At 46.5% G+C, this 17,429-nt stretch overlaps 1 protein-coding gene across 1 annotated transcript in view; it reads right to left on the reverse strand.

The window, feature by feature from the left end:
* PAPPA (pappalysin 1) overlaps positions 1 to 17,429 on the reverse strand; it is a 205,919-nt gene that overhangs the window by 42,490 nt on the left and 146,000 nt on the right. Inside the window, exons 13-14 of the mRNA XM_009907093.2 lie at positions 15,588 to 15,801; positions 5,039 to 5,207 (exon numbers count right to left, since the gene is read on the reverse strand). Of these exons, the coding sequence (XP_009905395.2) occupies positions 5,039 to 5,207; positions 15,588 to 15,801 (383 nt within the window). The remainder of the gene's footprint in view (positions 1 to 5,038; positions 5,208 to 15,587; positions 15,802 to 17,429) is intronic.

A 17,429-nucleotide genomic window follows, 5' to 3' on the forward strand; every position in this document is an offset into this window, starting at 1 on the left:
TAACACCTCTTGACCAGAGCAGCAGTGGTGGTAGCTTCAAGGAGAGATGACAACAAGGAACTGAATGAGTGGGGCTTTCAGCGAAGGACAAGGGGGAGGAAAGCAATGAAAGACAAAAGGGGAAAAGGAGGAGAAGAGAAGAGCGATGGAGTTGTCAGGGGGTTGGTAAGAAATCAGGGGGAAATGAAAATATCCTGAGATCTTCTTTGTGAGAAAGATACAAGGAAGGGTTTTGTTCCATCACTATGCAGATCCTTTGGTGGTGTTGCTGCTGAGGACCCTGTGTGAGGACAAGATTGAGCCCAGAAGGCCGTAAACAGCTCTGCTTCCTCTTCCTTTTCAAAGAGCAGACAGCTTCCACTGCACATCGTGCTGATGAGTTTTAGGGTTTGGTGATTTTATGGAGTTTTAACAGAATTTGGGAATGGGAGCTTCTCAGAGAGCAGAGGTGAATGCATTTTTTGCCCTAAGACTGATTAAAATGGTGGCTTCAGAAGACACTCAGGCCGGAAAGTGCAGAAACTTCAGAAGGTTTTCAAAGCCCCCATAGATGTAAAAGATTGATCTGAAATGTGACTTGTGCCCCTACATCTCTCAGGTGCTTTTGAAAATTTTGCTTTTAATTCTCTGTTCACCCTTTTTTTCCTGCCTTTCATGGAAATACAGAAGATGAATGTGGTTCAGATGCTAAACTGGGGTGTTTTCACTGCCTTGCCCATCACCTCCACCAGCATGCAGTGGTCGTGGGCCACCGATGTTCACTCTGCTCTTTGAGACATTGGACCTCACCTCAGCCTCCTTCCTACCCATGAGTGTGAAACATCGGCATGAGCAAAGCTACTTTCCTTCCTCCTCTTCCTCATGCAGCCCCCTACACTGTCAGTTAAATGATGATGACCTTTTGACACAGGTGATGGAGGACCCTACAAGGAGAGGTGAGCTGCTGGACCTTGTGCTAACAAAGGTCTCATCAGGGCTGTGAAGTTTGGAGGCAGCCTTGGCTGCAGTGACCATGAAATGGTTGAGCTCAGGAACATATGAGGAAGTAGCAGGGTAGTAAAAAGGATTGCAACCCTGGTCTTCAGAAGAACCAACTTTGGCCTCTACAGAGACCTCCTTGGAAGAATGCTGTGGGTTAGGGATGTAGAAAATAGGGGTGCCCAAAGAGAGCTGGTTAATACTCATGCATCATGTCCTCTAAGATAAAGATTAGTGCATCCCCACAAGTAAAATCAAGCAGGGAAGGCAAGAGACCTGTATGGATGGGCAAGAAGCTCCTGGAAAAACTAACATGGAAGAAGAAAGTCCACAGTGTATGGAAAAAGGGACTGGAGACTTGGGAGGAATACAAGAATGTTGCCAGAGGATGTAGGGATACTACAAGGAAATCTAAGGCCCTCTTGGAATTAAATCTGACAAAAGATGAAAAAAAAAATAACCAGAAGGTCTTCTTCAAGTACATCAACAGGAAAAGAAACACCTGACAAAATGTGGTCCTGCTGCTGAACGAGGTGGATGACCTGGTGACAGAGGAGACAGAGAAGGTGGAATCCCTGAATGCCTACTTGGCTTCAGTCTTCTTCTGGCCCTCAGTCCTTGGAGGTGAAAGAGAAAGTCTGGTGAAAGGAAGACTCTCCTTTAGTCAAGAAGGACTGGGTTAGATATTATCTAAACAAGCACATCATCCACAAATCAATGGGCCCCAATGGGATGCACCCACAAGTGCTGAAGGAGCTGGCTAAGCCACTCTCCATCAGTTTTGAAAGGTCCTGGAGCCCAGGGGAGTTATCTGAGGACTGAAGGAAAGCAAGAAGAAAGACACTGGAAACTACAAGCCAGTCAGCCTGACCTCCATCCCTGGAAAGGTGATGGAGCAGCTCATTCTGGAGGTCATCTCTAAGCACATGGAGGGAAAGAAGATTATCAGGAATGATCAGCATGGACTCATGAAGAGGAACTCATGCTTGACCAACCTGATAGTCTTTTATAATGATGAGACCAGCTGGGTAGTGATGGGAGAGCAGTGGATGATGTCTACATCAACTTTGCCAAGGCTTTTGACAGCGTCTCCCATAATATCCTCATAGGTAAGCTTAGGAGATGTGGGTTAGATGAGTGGACAGAGGTCCATGAGCCAGCAATATGCCTTCATGGCCAATAAGGCCAACAAGTATTCTGAGGTGCATTAACAACTGTTTGGCCAGCAGGATGAAGGAGGTTCTCCTTCCCCTCTACTCCACCCTAGTGAGGCTGCACCCCAGTTCAAGGACAGGGAAGTACTAGAAAGAGTCCATTGGAGGGCCATGAGGATGATTAGGGGACTCAAGCATCTCTTTTATGAGGAAAGGCTGAGAGACCTGAGCCTCTTTAGCCTGGAAAAGAGAAGCCTCACAGGGGATCTTCTCAATGTATATAAATATAAAGGGTGGAGGTCCTGAGGATGGGGCTGGGCTCTTCTCAGTGATGGCCAGTGATAAGACAAGAGGCAATGGGTGCAAAGTACAGCACAGGAGGGTTCACTCCAAGTTAAAGAGAAACATCTTTACTTTGAGGGTGCTGGAGCACTGGACCAGGATGTTCAGAGAGGTTGTGGAGTCTCTTTCTCTTTCAAAACCTGCCTGGACATATTCCTCTGCAACTTGATCTGGGCAAGCCTGCCTTAGCAGAGGGGTTGGACTAGATGATCTCCAGAGGTCCCTTCCAACCCTTCCCTTCTATTCTATGATTCTATGATAGACAACCACCCACACACCCTATCTCATCTCCAACTGTTTGTATTCAGAAGAGGAGCTGAAGCTGGGAATCAATAGTGGAAGGAGCACAATGCTGTTCAGTACAGCACAATATGAGGAATCCAAACCATGGATTTTGGACTTTCTCAGATAATTAATTTCTTGCCTACATGTTCCACAAGTTCTGGCTTGAAGCACCTGACACAAAGAAATAAGACAACAGTGTAAGAAACTGTTTGCTCCCTTTCAACAGATCTCCAAAGCCCAAGAACCAACTTCTTTTAATGTGCCTGGCTGAACCTGGATAGCTTTAAGATGCTCCACTCCTCCTTTCCCTGAGTTGAACAGTGAACACACAGCACTGAGCAAAACAAAGCCATTGGCCTCAGGGGTTTTATCTGCAGGGGAAGAAAAAAAAGAGAGGATGAAGTGCACTGGTAGTTGGGGGTGAGAGGAAGCATTTTGTAATAGGCAGTGAATCATGTTAGCCAGGGGTGCTAAAATCCTCTGCTCCTGTCACATGTGTCTGATCAAGGCTCTGAAACCAAACTCCTCAGAACAAAACCATATACAGTTGGCTGAGCCTGCCCAAAAGGTACATCTTGTGTGTAAATAACAGAGTGCTGGTGAAACATGTTTAGGCTCTTTTATTTGGTTTGGGATTCCTGCATGCTTGATGTACAGATCCCTTCCAACCATTTCCTGGTTCAGCCATTCAGGCTCGTTTGAGAACTTGTTTTCTGTTCTGCAAAACTGCTCAGCTGGAGCTGGGGTTCTGGTGCTGATGCCAATTAGGATGGAAGAGGCCCAGCTCACAGGGTCCTGTATTTGTTTTGTAATCGAGTTGAAAGGGCTGACTCACTCCCCTTCGCTCTGTCTCCCCCCTCTGTGAGCTCATGAGGAACACAGGATTTCACAAATACAGCCCAGGCCTGGCCCCAGATGTGTGTGAGCTGCCCCAGCTACATGTGAAAGGGTGCTGCTGGGGGAAAGCACCCCCATGCCATGCTCTCAGGATCCAGCAGCATTGGGGATGAGTGTGCAAGCTGGAGTGTCTGCCCTGCATCCCAATACCCTGTGCATCCTGCTCCCAGCAGCCTGCCAGGGCTGGGACATGCTGCACATACAGCTTGTCCACCTCCCCCAACATGATGGACTGCCATTTTTTTGTCATTTAAAGAAAATTATGGTTTTCCTCAATGCTTCACTCACTACAAGACCTGATGTTCTCCTAGGACTGGATTATTGATGCCCAGCTTAGAGAAGATGCCTTGGCCCTCTACAGTGGGTATTCAGTGATTCCTTTGGAAGCAAAAAGTGCTGTTTTCACCCCCTCCAGAGCCTGCACTTATGTAGTGTAGGGGTGAGACTGGGAGATGAAACACTGCAAGGAGGTAAGACATTGTTAGCCTCAACCCAAGGAAGAAAAAAAAAGACATTCTGTCCAGAAACTGGTTGTGCAAAACCCCAACTACCCCACCCCCAAAAAACAACCCAAGAAACACTGTTTGGCTGAGTAAAGTCTGTGAGATCAGAGACGGTCTGAATGCATTTAGATCGTTTGGAAATGTCTCATTTTGGGGAACATCTGAGCTTTGCTCACTGTCAGCACCTCTTCCTACAGAGTCAGATGGCTCCTACCCTGACAAGAAGTGCTTGGATAATCATAGAATAGAATCATAGAACCAACAAGGTTGGAAAAGACCTCAACGATCATCAAGTCCAAGCTGTCACCCAACACCTCATGACTACTTAAACCATGGCACCAAGTGCCACATCCAATCCCCTCTTGAACACCTCCAGAGATGGGGACTCCACCACCTCCCTGGGCAGCACATTCCAATGGCTAACAACTCTCTCTGGGAAGAATTTTCTCCTCACCTCAAGCCTAAACTTCCCCTGGCACAGCTTGAGACTGTGTCCTCTTGTTCTGGTGCTGCTTGCCTGGGAGAAGAGACCAACCCCCTCCTGGCTACAATCTCCCTTCAGGTAATTGTAGACAGCAAGAAGGTCTCCCCTGAGCCTCCTCTTCTCCAGGCTAAACAACCCCAGCTCCCTCAGCCTCTCCTCATAGGACTTGTGCTCGAGGCCTCTCCCCAGCCTTGTTGCCCTTCTCTGGGCACATTCAAGAGTCTCAATATCCTTCTTAAATTGAGGGGCCCAGAACTGGATGCAGGACTCAGGGTGTGGCCTAACCAATGCCTTGTCCCAAGGCCAAGTTGAGATTTTGGGTTCTAGGCGGGGTTATATCTTAATCTCTCCACACTGGTTTGCTGTCCTGTGGGTCACACAAAAGCAGAACAAACCTGGCTCTTGCTGAGCTCATCATCTCGCTGGACTTGCAGGATGTAGCCAGTCTTGCAGCTGACGTTGCACTGGGCTCCGTTGTACCAGCCGCCCCCGGTGCAGTTCAGCAGCGCGTTCTCGATCTCCAGCTTTTGGCAGTCAGTGGCTTCGCAGGAGTAGTGGACACAGCTAGGGGAAGACAAGAAGGGGCATTCTTATTCACTTCATTTAATTGATTCCACAAGAGCAAGGGCATCTGACTGACAAAGCTCATCACTTGTCAGGCAGCAGGTACAGAGGGCTCTCCACCAAGAAGCACACCCTCTAGTCATGGCTTCTGAGGACAGGGATGGCACTAATGGTGTTGCCAATGAAATCCTACTACAGGTCTTGTTGAAAAAGGAAAGAGCCTGACAGTTCTGCAGTATTATTCACTCTTCTGCTGTACTCAGCTGCACTGTGGCCTTCCTACTCCCGTACAAACATCCTTCCATCCATCCATCCATCCGTCCATCCATCCATCCATCCATCCATCCATCCATCCATCCATCCAACCATCCATCCCATGAAAGCACTCTCCCTCCATGAGCAGTCCTTATGCCCCATTCAATTTTAAATCTCTGCTGAACTGAGGAGTGCCCAGTACTGCAGTGATAAGTGTGTGTACATGTGAGGAGGGGGTTCTGTGATAGACACTCTTATCTTTGAGAAACTCGACTGAAATCAACACATTCATCTTATTCCACTTCACAAGGAGCATCAAACATCAGCTGTGTAGCTGTGTTGATAAGCTCTTATCAAGCTCAGCAGCATGCTGTCATTTCAGATCTCTCTGGTTGCTGTTCTGCCATCCATAAAATGTTTCCCTGGATGCAAACTGCCTGCTCTGGTAAGTTATTGTATCATTTAGCACAACTTGTAAAAAGAGAGCTTTGTTTTGTTTTTCTGTACACAGAGATGGCTGCTTGACTCAAAATCTTTCACCATCTCTGATAACCAGAGTTAAACATTCGAGCACATGTTCAAATGTGAGCATGGGCCAGTCCCTCAGGTAAAGGGCATGGAAAATGCTGAGAGTCTTGCAGTATGAGGGGAGATTTAGACTAGATATAAGGAAGAATGTTTTATGCTAAGGGTGGTGAGACAGTGTCCCAGGAACCATTCCACATCAGGTTGCTTGGGGCTCTGAGCAACCTGCTCTGGTTGAAGATGTCCCTGCTGACTCCAAGGAGGTTAAACAAGAGGACTTGTTTAGGCTGGAGGTGAGGAGAAAGTTCTTCACCGAGAGAGTCGTTTGCCATTGAAATGTGCTGCCCAGGGAGGTGGTGGAGTCACCATCCCTGGAGGTGTTCAAGAGGGGATTGGATGTGGCACTTGGTGCCGTGGTTTAGTCATGAAGTCTGTGGTGACAGGTTGGACTTGATGATTTTGAGGTCTTTTCCAACCTTGGTGATTCTGTGACTTTCAAAGGTCGTTTCCAGCCCAAACCATTCTGTGACTCTCTGTGCAAAGTTGTATTGCTGGATTCAAGACAAAATTTGTAGTGTTGAGGATTCCTATAAGGTCATATGCTTCTGCTGAAAATTAAAATGGATGTAAATGAAATGCAGTTAAATTAACTCTGAGGAGGAAAAACCTTCACTTATTTCACCATCTATGTGGACAGGGAAGAAGCTGAAACTCAAAACTATAGAAAGAAGGGAAAGCAATGCATCAGTACACATTCTCTGAAATAAGATTACAAGCAAGGTACTCCTGTCTCTGAGAGAAAGGGTTAACAGCCACCAAACCACCATCCACCTCGGTAAGCCCAGGACTTAGCGTGTACCTGGTGTTTTGCTGTGTTCAAAGCACTGTGCAGACATTACCTAATTAATTTTCATGGCACCCCTGTGAGACACCTGGGCTGATATTGTTATCCCCCTGTTACTGATAGAGAAGCACATCTGCACATGTCTCTGCTGAGCTCTAGATCAGATTAAACAACAGCATTATGTACCTCCACAACTCACTTCTCTGTCCCAGACAGAGTGCCCGCTGCTGGTAATTTAAGGTTGCTTATTCAGTGACAGCCCTTCCCTGGAGGGCAACAAGCCATAAACAATTCCTGTGTTCAGGAAGATCTTATTTCCTCCTTGTGCACAAAATATTGCTGCTGATGGGACTGAGGAAGGAGACTTCCACCTGTCTTGGCCAACTTGATACCCCTGTATGCAACAAACACTGTGGCTATAACCAGTACAACTGTGATGCTCATTACTTCTGCAGAAAGGATGATTCTCTGCCAGAACTGACCTACACAGAGTGGTCATGCCTTCAGTAGGATCCTCCCACCCCATACCAATGGTTTCATGCTTTTTTCCAATCACTGCAACCCACAGCCTGACATACACATCCACATTGCATTGACTTTGCTTTGCACTGATCATTAAGACTGTGGATGAGACTGCAGAAGAACAAGTAGACATCCTAGTACCCAGATAGTCTTCCCTTGCAGGGAAATGAGGTGTCTTGTAAGTGCCTGATGTGAATCACTTGTGAGGGAGAACCACAGACTTCAATGGTTTGGCAGCAGCCCCCCAGCAGCCTCACACACTTGCCTCCCCTAGTGCAGCAGGGACATTCCCACTGACCTCATAGCACTGCTCATTGAGTAAGTCACCAATGAACATGGTGACTGAATGTGGATGTTGAGTGAGAGTACAAATGATGAATGACATCTTGTTGAACCCTCCCTACACATCCCAGTCACGCCTCCCCATCAGGACTGGCATTTTGCTTCCTTCCATTCTGCAATATTGAGACTGCAATACAAGTTCCTGCTGTGCCAGGGCTCCAGGGACAAGGGAGTTGAGTCATTGAGGAAAAAAAGGGAGCACCATTGCCAGGCCATTCTCAGAAGCACAGATTGCAAACCTTGACTGCCCATTGCAAAACTCTCACAAAATCTGAGAACCTTTTCACACCAAAGCTGGAAAAATAAAATAATAGCAGACCCACTGCACGTAATACTTGTGTGAATCAACATACTACAGGGATGGAGCACTGCATTCAGCCTTGTGTGGCTTCAGAGGGAAGGCTGAGCCTAAGGAAACCTTTGCAATTTGCACAAAGGGAAATCTGGAGCAACGTCACCAGAGCCAGTGGCATCACTTTTTATTTCCACCAATGTAAAGGAGCAAAAGAGTCTGGTTCCCTGGGTTCATACCAGGACACCAGATGAGCATGTCTGGGCTTAGAAGTCCTACAGAACTGAAACGCCACAGACAAAGGCATTAAGAAACACTTATTGTGATGTTCTTCTCTCTGTTTACAAGTCCCCTTGTGGTCTTCTTAAATGGCCAGGGAACATTTTTAGCCACCCCCTCCAGGCTCCAGATTATGCCTCGGTTAGCAGATCATCTGGGCAGCTCTCTCTGTCTGTAACTCTATATGAATGACTTCAGTGACAAACAATACAACCATTCACTTTTTGTGAAAAAACAACCCCTGCCACCAAATGTTTCCAATTTAAATATTTCTGGTTCTCTAGCTACTGGTTCCAATTTGGTATCAGCTACTGTCAGCTGCAAATCCCAATGAATTTTGAAGTCATGATCCTGAACTGAGTTCTGTAAATGCAGAATTAGGGAGAAATTAATATCGCCAAGGAGGAGGTTTAGACAAAGAACCCATGACATCCATATTGCAGAACTGGGGGTTGCAGAAGCTCTTGCATGGGCACTGCCATTCAGCAGTGGTTAGTCATCACATGTGATCCTTGGGAAAGAAACTACACAGAGTATCTGTGAAAGAAGTCACTGCTTCTTCAGCTCATGTTGATTCCTAGCACAGGGCAGCTTGTTTCATCTTCTCCCAATCAGCATTGGGTGACTTCATCAAAACTGCCTATTTAAAATCATCCCTGGTCTATCCTAACTCCCCAAATGCACCTGGGCATGGCTTACTCCAGTATGAGCTGGCCTGGGTGAAAGTCACGCGAGGGACCCAAGGACCACTAATGATTTACTGATAGAAGCATAACAAACAAGTGTTGGTACCTGGGATATCCCCTGACAGTGCTTATTTTACTAGACCCACCTCTAGATTCACCTGTTCTTGCCCTGGCTGTGTTCTGTTTCCTAAAAGAACATCTTCAGGCCACAGTGAGTGCAAAGAGCAAGAGGATCTCTCACACACATTTCACTGCCTGCAGTATGTTAAAAATACAGATCAGAATACAAACACGGACTGTGTCAGTGATGTGAAAAGCCCCAAACAGAATCAGCTTCACATGCAGGCTGATGTTCTGAGCCAGTTCTTGCTTTATTTAAATCTATTCTGCCCATCCCTAATCTAAATGAGCTCAGTCATTACACTCTAAATCTTTCTCTCTCTGTGCCAATATTGGCCACAATTCAGCAAGGCACTTAAATCTGTGCTTAACTTCAAAAGCACAGTTAAGTCCTACTGATAGATTTGACTACAGGGGGATGTAAGCAAATAGCTAAGGGCTTAGCTAAACTAGGGTCTTAGTGACACAGCCATAGAAACATTTGTGTTTTAGCATGTTTATAGAGAATTATAACAATTAAGTGGAACTCTTCCTTCCTCACATACAAACAATCCAGGACTTCCTCCTCGAAAAGCTTACAGCAGCCAAACTTTCTTTTCCTAACCCTGAGGTCAAGCACATTTCCAAGAACTCATCTGAAGGCAGTGCCCTAATTATTTGCTTCCTTTGTGATTGCTCTGACACACAGGTGAGCAGAAAAGCTCATGGTAGGCACTTGTTATACAAGAAGAGTCACACCATTATCTATTGTAGATAGGAAAAACTTCCTCTTCCACAGTCCTGGCCAGGCTGGGCTGCAGATCTGAGGCATACTTTGGTTTTGTTCTACACCACCACGCATACAACTCAGCCACATGAAGCCTTCTGAGAGTTTTTCTAACAGGTTTATCTTTACAATGGGTTTGTCTGCTCCTCTCTAGAGACTCACTGTGCCCCATTGAAGCCTCATCTGGAGTATTGTGTTCTGGGCTCCCCAGTTCAAGAGATAGAGAATGGAATAGAATAGAATTGAATACGATGGCTAGGGAGATGATTAAGGGAATAGAACATCTGTCATATGAGGAAAGGGTGAGAAATCTGGGGCTGTTTAGCCTGCAGAAGAGAAGGCTGAGAGGGCATCTGATCAATGGTTATAAATATCTTGTGGGTGGGTGTCAAGAAAACGGGACCAGACTCCTTTAACTGGTGCCCAGTGATAGCATGAAGAGCAATGGATACAAAACGGAACCCAGGAAGATCCACCTCAGTGTGAGGAAAAAATTCTTTGCTTTGAGGGTGCTAGAGACATGGACCAGGTTGTCTAGAGAGGTTGTGGAGTCTCCTTCACTGTATACTCAAAACCCACCTGTGATGCCTGCCCTAGGTGATGCTCCTTTGGCAGGTGGGTTGGACTAGAGGCTCTCAAGAGGTCCCTTCCAAGCCCTACCATTCTGTGATTCCTCTAAAGGCAAGAGCAGGTTCTCTCCCTCTAATCCAAACATAGATGCAGCATTTTGAAAACCAAAGGCTGTCAGGCACATTCCTTGGTGTGGAAATAATAATTTAAAAAATAATTATGAACTGCAAAGGTGGCAATGAACTTATCTCCTTCAGCCAAAACACACTGGGCTCCTTGTACTGACACAACATTTCAAAGAATATCTCTCTGAATCCTTGGGGTTCAATGGGGAATGTAGAACCTGTGCTGACTGTGCCACTGGAAGAAGGATCAAGAAGAATCACACACACAGAATCACAGAACCAATAAGGTTGGAAGAGACCTCAAAGATCACCAAGTCCAACCTGTCACCATAGACCTCATGACTAAACCTTGGCACCAAGTGCCATGTTCAATCCCCTCTTGAACACCTCCAGGGATGGTGACTCCACCACCTCCCTGGGCAGCACATCCCAGTGCCTAACAACTCTCTCAGTGAAGAACTTTCTCCTCACCTCAAGCCTAAAAAGAAGGATTAAGCCCTTTCCTTTTAGGTCCGTGACAGTGACCAGAATCAATTATGGTCACTTGAGCGATCTCTCCACAGTATCATTGGGTCTGACCCCAACAGCAGTGGAAGCAAAACCCTAATTCAGACTGATGGTGTCAGGAATGTGGATAAACCCAGAGATTTACAGCAAACACTTGATCCAACTCCAGGTAAGCTGTGGGGGAAGGAGGGGCACAAGGCAGCACATCCCCACCACTACTCCCACCACTGGCAGGGCAACGCTCTCCCTAGGGACTACGTCTGCCTTCAGCCTGCACCCTGTTGTGTGAGATATTCTGGCATGGGGAGGTCCATCTTGAATCAATAAAGCTCTCAAAGCCCCTTCACCCTGCCAGCCTGGGGTCCATATTGAACCCATAAAGCTCTGGAAGCCCCTTCACCCTGCCAGCCTGGGAGAGGGGCCGTGTGCCGGGGTGTTAGCAGCCCTGTGGGTCTCGCTGCCAGAGCCTGTCCAGGCAAACAAAGCAAAGGCATCGCCTTCCACTTTAATAAAAGCCAAATGATGCCGTTTGCCAATTACCAAAATGGGGCGAAGGTTAAAAACCCATTGAATTATAACACATGTCACGGACCAAAGCTTCCATGATTAACAGTTCTGTGAGAAATTCATTAATTTCACCAGAAGCAAGCTGACAGAGATTGCGCTTAATGACAGAACACAGGGCAGGGGAAAGGCAGCTGAATCAGGCAAGAGAAAGCTGCATTAAATCACACACGCACACACAAAAAGGGACGAGGAAATCCTTTTTTTCCTCCCTTATTAGAAGGGAAAAAAAATAAATAACCAGAGTTATAAAGGGCAGTTGTATTTGTTCTGCTGGTGAAGATTTATCTTCATCATTTCTTGTTGGGGAAGCTGACAGCAGGAGAGAAGGAGACAAAGAGAAGAGCTAGAGTGGGCTACATCTCCAGGGGGCTTGCTTGGGGCAGCAAAGGGGGAAGCTGGAAGAGCATCACTCCAGGAGGCCAAGGTGAGGGCTGGTGATGGATGTTGGCCAGGAGTCGGTTTTGGTGCCTCCAGTTGACCAATGCCCAGACGTGCACCGTTCTGAAGGAAGATAAACCCTAAATCTCTCCTGCACAAGAAATTCTGCATCCATAAGAGTGACTTTGTGCCAAGATTTAACCAAACAAAGGGTAGAAAAATCTTTTTGCTAACCTAACTAGAAAGTGCAAGGAGCTGCATAATGTGGGGCATGCATGGCAAAGAGTTGCAGGTAGCCAGAATCCTCTCCAGTGGCGAGGAGGGTTATCTTCACGATGAACACAGAGCTAGTGGAGGATCAGAAAGGTGGGGAAAATCCACAATTCTGGCAGCAGACCTGGGGTGTCTACCTGCATGTCACACTTCCTGCCTGCAGTTTCCAGGAGAGAAGCAAAGGGCACCAGTTAGGATGGAGGATGGGACAGGCAAAAACACTGCAGGGAAATGCCACTGAGGGAAAGCTGCACTTACAAAAGCTGTCTTGTCAGGGTGGGAAACTCCCAGCTGATGGTGAAAAAGGCACAAACCTGACTTCTGAGGAACCGCTGTCAAAGGCAGCCCCAACCAGCCCTCCCTGCTGCCCCAGTGACTGCGGGGTGGGAAATGATATCTCAGCTTCTGCACACCCAATCTCTCTGTTGTCCCCATAAATAGAAAATAATAAAAGTATCTTAATTTGAGCTACGAGTTGCAAGAGAAGAACTCACTGGGCCATTTCATCAGGTCTAAGGATGCTATGTGAGACTGAAGGGTGATGTTTTTACAGCACAACCCCAGCAGCGAGGTAACCTTCGGCTCCAAACAAAAAAGAGCCTGTGGTCAGCTGCAGCAGAGCCCCAACAACTGGAAAAATACAACTGGAAAGTACAGAGTTGGGAATTTATTTATTTATTTATTTATTTTTCCAACCCCTCTATAAATCTCTCCTGAAGGATGGAATGGGTTTTCAAAAGAGCTAATGATGTCTGAGGACAACTACCTATAAAGTTCAATGGGAACTTTACATTTAAGCTCCTTTTTTCTCTTCTAAAATATGAACTGCAGCACATATTTTCAGAAAGAAGAGTGAGTGTGTGTTTTATTCTCAGTTATTAAGTTGTCACTAACCCATGGGAGTGATCCATTCACCATCAAAATACAAGCTGTGTTAACTTTTAAGGGCCAATATATTTGTCTTCCCTCACATATTTAAAAACTGCCCCCTTGCCTAGAAGTGTCTGTATCTGGCTATAAATCCTCTCCAAGCAAAATAATTCTCCTTGAAGAGAGAGAAATAATATCTCTCACAGTGAAAAGCCAAAAAAACAGGCAAAAATATCTATGTTGACCTAAGGAAAATGGAAGTGCCTACACATAGGAAGCAAAGCTCCTTTAAAAATCAAATAAACATATTGAGAATCATATTAGGCAAATGCAAGCAGCAGGGAAAGAGGAGAAGAGAAAGATGGGAAGTGTGGGACTGGCATTCAAAGGGAGTCTGATGGGGATACCGTGAGCATGGGAGGCAGAAAGTCCACTTCCAGCTTCTGAACTGCTTAAGAACAAATGTACAATAGCCCTCTTTCTATGTGCTTTTTGGATTGGGAAGAATAACAAAGGAAAAGGATGGCAGGTGACAGCAGAAGGGTCACCTATTTCCTGCCTGCACAGCTTAATGCACAACATTCTCTGTATCTTGGACCTGATGATCTCTGGAGGTCCCTTCCAACCTCTAATACTCTGTGATTCTGTGATACCTTAGCTGCTTAGAGTTTCTTGTAAGAAGGAAAGAACATGTGCTCACCCAAACCAACCCCACCACAAAGCAAACTGGAGATTTTTCACTACAGCACTGTCATCAACAGGAAAAATCCCACTGATTTTGGTTGGCTTTGGATCAGGGCTCTGCCTCAGAGCTTCTAGTTCCTTGACTGAGATGGGAAACTTTATGATCAGTCCAGCCTTGTAACTTGCAAGATCCAAGAAGGAGCAATGTTCTGGTGGAAGCTTTTGAGAACAAGGGGCCGAGGATGGTTCAGTGCAGCACAAAACCAAACCAAGGCAAAATCAAACCAAACCAAACCCCAAAACATCAAGAACAAAAAGAAGAGGCACATGGCGGGTGATTCTTCTTCAAAAGATTTCTGAAGGTTGGCTTGTTGGGCTGCAGAGGCTCACTGCAGCTTTGCCTAAGGGGAGCACATTTTTTTATTAAGGAAATAACTTTCTAAACACAGAGCACTTCTAATTTCATAAGTGAACAAATGGTTCAATTCCTACTGAAAACTTGAGAGGGAGGAATGTGGTCCTGCACTTCAGCCCTCTTGAGCTCCCTGTTGCTTCTCACCATCTCCTTCCAGTGGGTCTTTCGCACTCTTTTTCTGTCCTGCTCCCTCACTGGGATTTGGCCAAAGTTCCACAACCAGACTCCTCATCTGAAACTTGATCCTGCTGTCTTTGGGCCTCTGAATTTATACAACCTATTGCACAGAATGATCAGACTCCTTGAATCTAGGTCAGAACACACTGACTGGATTGATTTAGCTATAGATATGCTCCTTTATTTTTTTCCCCTTTCCCTTTTTTATTCTTTCTCCTTTTTTGTATTTTCCCTTCCCTCTCCCTCTTCTCCCCCTCTTGCCTTTCCTGGAATAAAAGCAGGTCCTAAAAACAAGCCAGCACATTGTCAAAAAACCCCTGTCAGCTCACTCAGGAGGCTGAGCAGAGGTTTGCTGGGATAAGTAACTTGTTTTACTCTCGCTGCCGCCACGGTATGACGACTGCTCACAACTTTGAATTCACAAAGGAAGGGGGAAAAAAAATTATTCTTTCAGGGGTTTTGCTAAATTCTCCCCTCTTCTTTTCACTGCCTCGCTGAAAGGATCCGTGAAGCTGCCGCACCAGAGGCCACGAAAGGTCACAATCTCTGTGGGATGCTGTAAAGCAGAGACTGAGAGGGTTTGGTGGTGATCTATTGATGTGTCTGTAATAACAACAAGAATAAAACGGTAGCCATAAACCTTTCATCCTGGGGGGTCCCACAGAGCTTTTCAGAACGTGAGCCGGATCCAGAGAGGTACTGAGGGCCCTTACCCTGCCGTAAAAGCACCGCGAGTGCTGGTGGCCAAGTACTAGCCACACGGGGCTGAGCACCTTGCAGGATCCGACCCCACCATGGCACAAGCATGACTTTGTCTCCGTGCAACTGCTTCCGTGGGAGGTCCCTGTAGCACTTCACAGCACAAAGCAGTTTACACTGAAGCCGGTGTGTGAGTGGCAAAAACGATGCTGTGGTGGGGGAATGTATGGAGAGCTAACTGGCCCCAATTCCAAGCTTGGGATAAAGGAGGGAGGAGAAAGGAAGAGGAAATAATTCACTAGCAGTATCCCAGGCGGGTTAAATGTCCCATCCATCCTGATCAATGAGAACACTGCTGGTTTTTTACTGACCACACAAAAGGGTCAGCAGGGTTCAGCTGCTGCGCCCCTCCTGCCTCCTCTTAACCCCTGGCGCGATGGCCGGTGGGTGGTGAGGCAAAAGGAAGCAAGCTGACAGGGCTCACCTCTGCTCCGCCGGGCTGTAGGTCTGTCCTCGCTGGCAGCTGCTGATGGTGATGGGGTCGAAGTTGTGGAAGGAACGCAAGGCCACCCCGGAGATGGCCACAAACTGGGAGTTGAAGCTAATGAGGACAGCCTGGGTGTGATAAAAAGGGTGACTGAGGTCATGGATGACGGGGATAATCAGGGGATTGTTCCTGCAGCTCAGGACGTGGACACCTGCCAGAGGAGAGACAAGATCAGAGGAAGGGTCAGACTTAACACAATTGCTTCCCGGAGCCGTGGGCACTTCAGAAGCATTTTGCCCATAGGAATGGCCCTATAGAGCTGAAAAGTTATGGTAAGCTGCCTGGAGGGGCTTCCCAAATCGCTCCGGAGAGCTTAGCTGAGAAGTATATCCCTCCAGACAGCTGAAGAAAGGCTGCCATTCTCTCTGCCAGCACGGCAGGCTCTCAGAGCACTTTCTTTACACCACGTTTCTATTGTGCTCCGTTAAATCAGGAGCAACCATCACGGAGGAAGCGAAGTTGCACTATTGTCAAACCAGGCTGAGGGGACAGTTGGAGCCTTTATACCACACATCAAATGGTGCCGGCAGGCTGGGTGGCTTTGTGCACCGTGGGCAGTGCACCAGTGGCTCATTTGGAGCTGTGCATGTCATTAGCACTCAGCATAAAACTTTTTTTTGGCATGAGCTCTACACTAAATGTACCCAGTTGTGATTATTATTTTTTACCTAATGGTTTGTAGCCTTAGGGTATCTCGCTCTTTGCTAAAAAAAAATGGCAAGGATGGTCCCAGAGAGAGATACAAGGGTGATGGACCCATTGAGGATTTTACAGGTGATCTCATTTGAGTGGAAAATAATTGTGTCTTGGGAAAGCAGAAGTGTTTCAAGAGGTTGAGGTGCACAGAAGCACCACAGAGGTGACAAGGAGACTTCTTAATCCCTTTTCTGCCGCAGAGATGGCATCCGGTGACAGTCGGGAACAAATTCCCACCTTCAGGTGGAGGCAACCTGAATTCAGATGGGTCCAATCCATCTCAGGGGTAACTCAAAGGACAGACAGCTGTCAGCTGGCCTCAAAATTCATTAGCAGAGATTCTCGTTCTGCTGGCTGCCTGCAGAGCCCTGCTTCCACGGCTCCATGGCATCGCTCCGAGGATCAGCTTGGCTCCGGCTCCATTTGCTTCACTGGAGCTCCCCCAGCAATGGCTTTGGCCCAGGCCCTTTGGCTACCCTGATACACTTACAAATCTGAAAATAAAATAAATTCTATTTGCATGTTTAACTGGCTCAGGGATTTCTTTTTCCTTTTTTTTTTTTTTCAGTCCAAGTTTCTTGACTCAGAAGGGAAAGAATAAGAAAGTTTTCATTTTTCTCCTTAGAAAGTAGTTTCCTGTGAACCAAAGCAGACTTCTGACCACTGCCTTTAAACATCTATCTCCCACCCTCTACTTTAAAAAAATCTTCCTGTAATAATAAAAAGAAAAAAAAAAGAAAAGAAAAGAAAAGAAAATAAAGAAGCAAACCTTCTTTTGTTTTGGTCTTTACCTGACCCTCAAATAACCTCTCTGTCTACTTGCCTCCCACAGGTCTTTTGATATCAGCTCCTTGTGGAACGGTGCACGTTTCTCACTTACAAACAGGTGCAGTTAATACTCAGAATCCCGGGTTCCCAAATTCCTTGGAAGTTTCTGTCTTCTCTGATGGAAAGCCAAGAAAGAACTTATGGTATGAGGCTGTTTATTCACTTCAGCTTCATTCCTTCTGCTCAAGTGGTGTCCACAACAAAACAGAACCTCAGAGCTGTGCTGCAGTTTCTGGTGCTTTCTGACCCCGACAA

Source organism: Dryobates pubescens, chromosome 29 (assembly GCF_014839835.1).
Source record: "Dryobates pubescens isolate bDryPub1 chromosome 29, bDryPub1.pri, whole genome shotgun sequence".
Taxonomy (NCBI): domain Eukaryota; kingdom Metazoa; phylum Chordata; class Aves; order Piciformes; family Picidae; genus Dryobates; species Dryobates pubescens.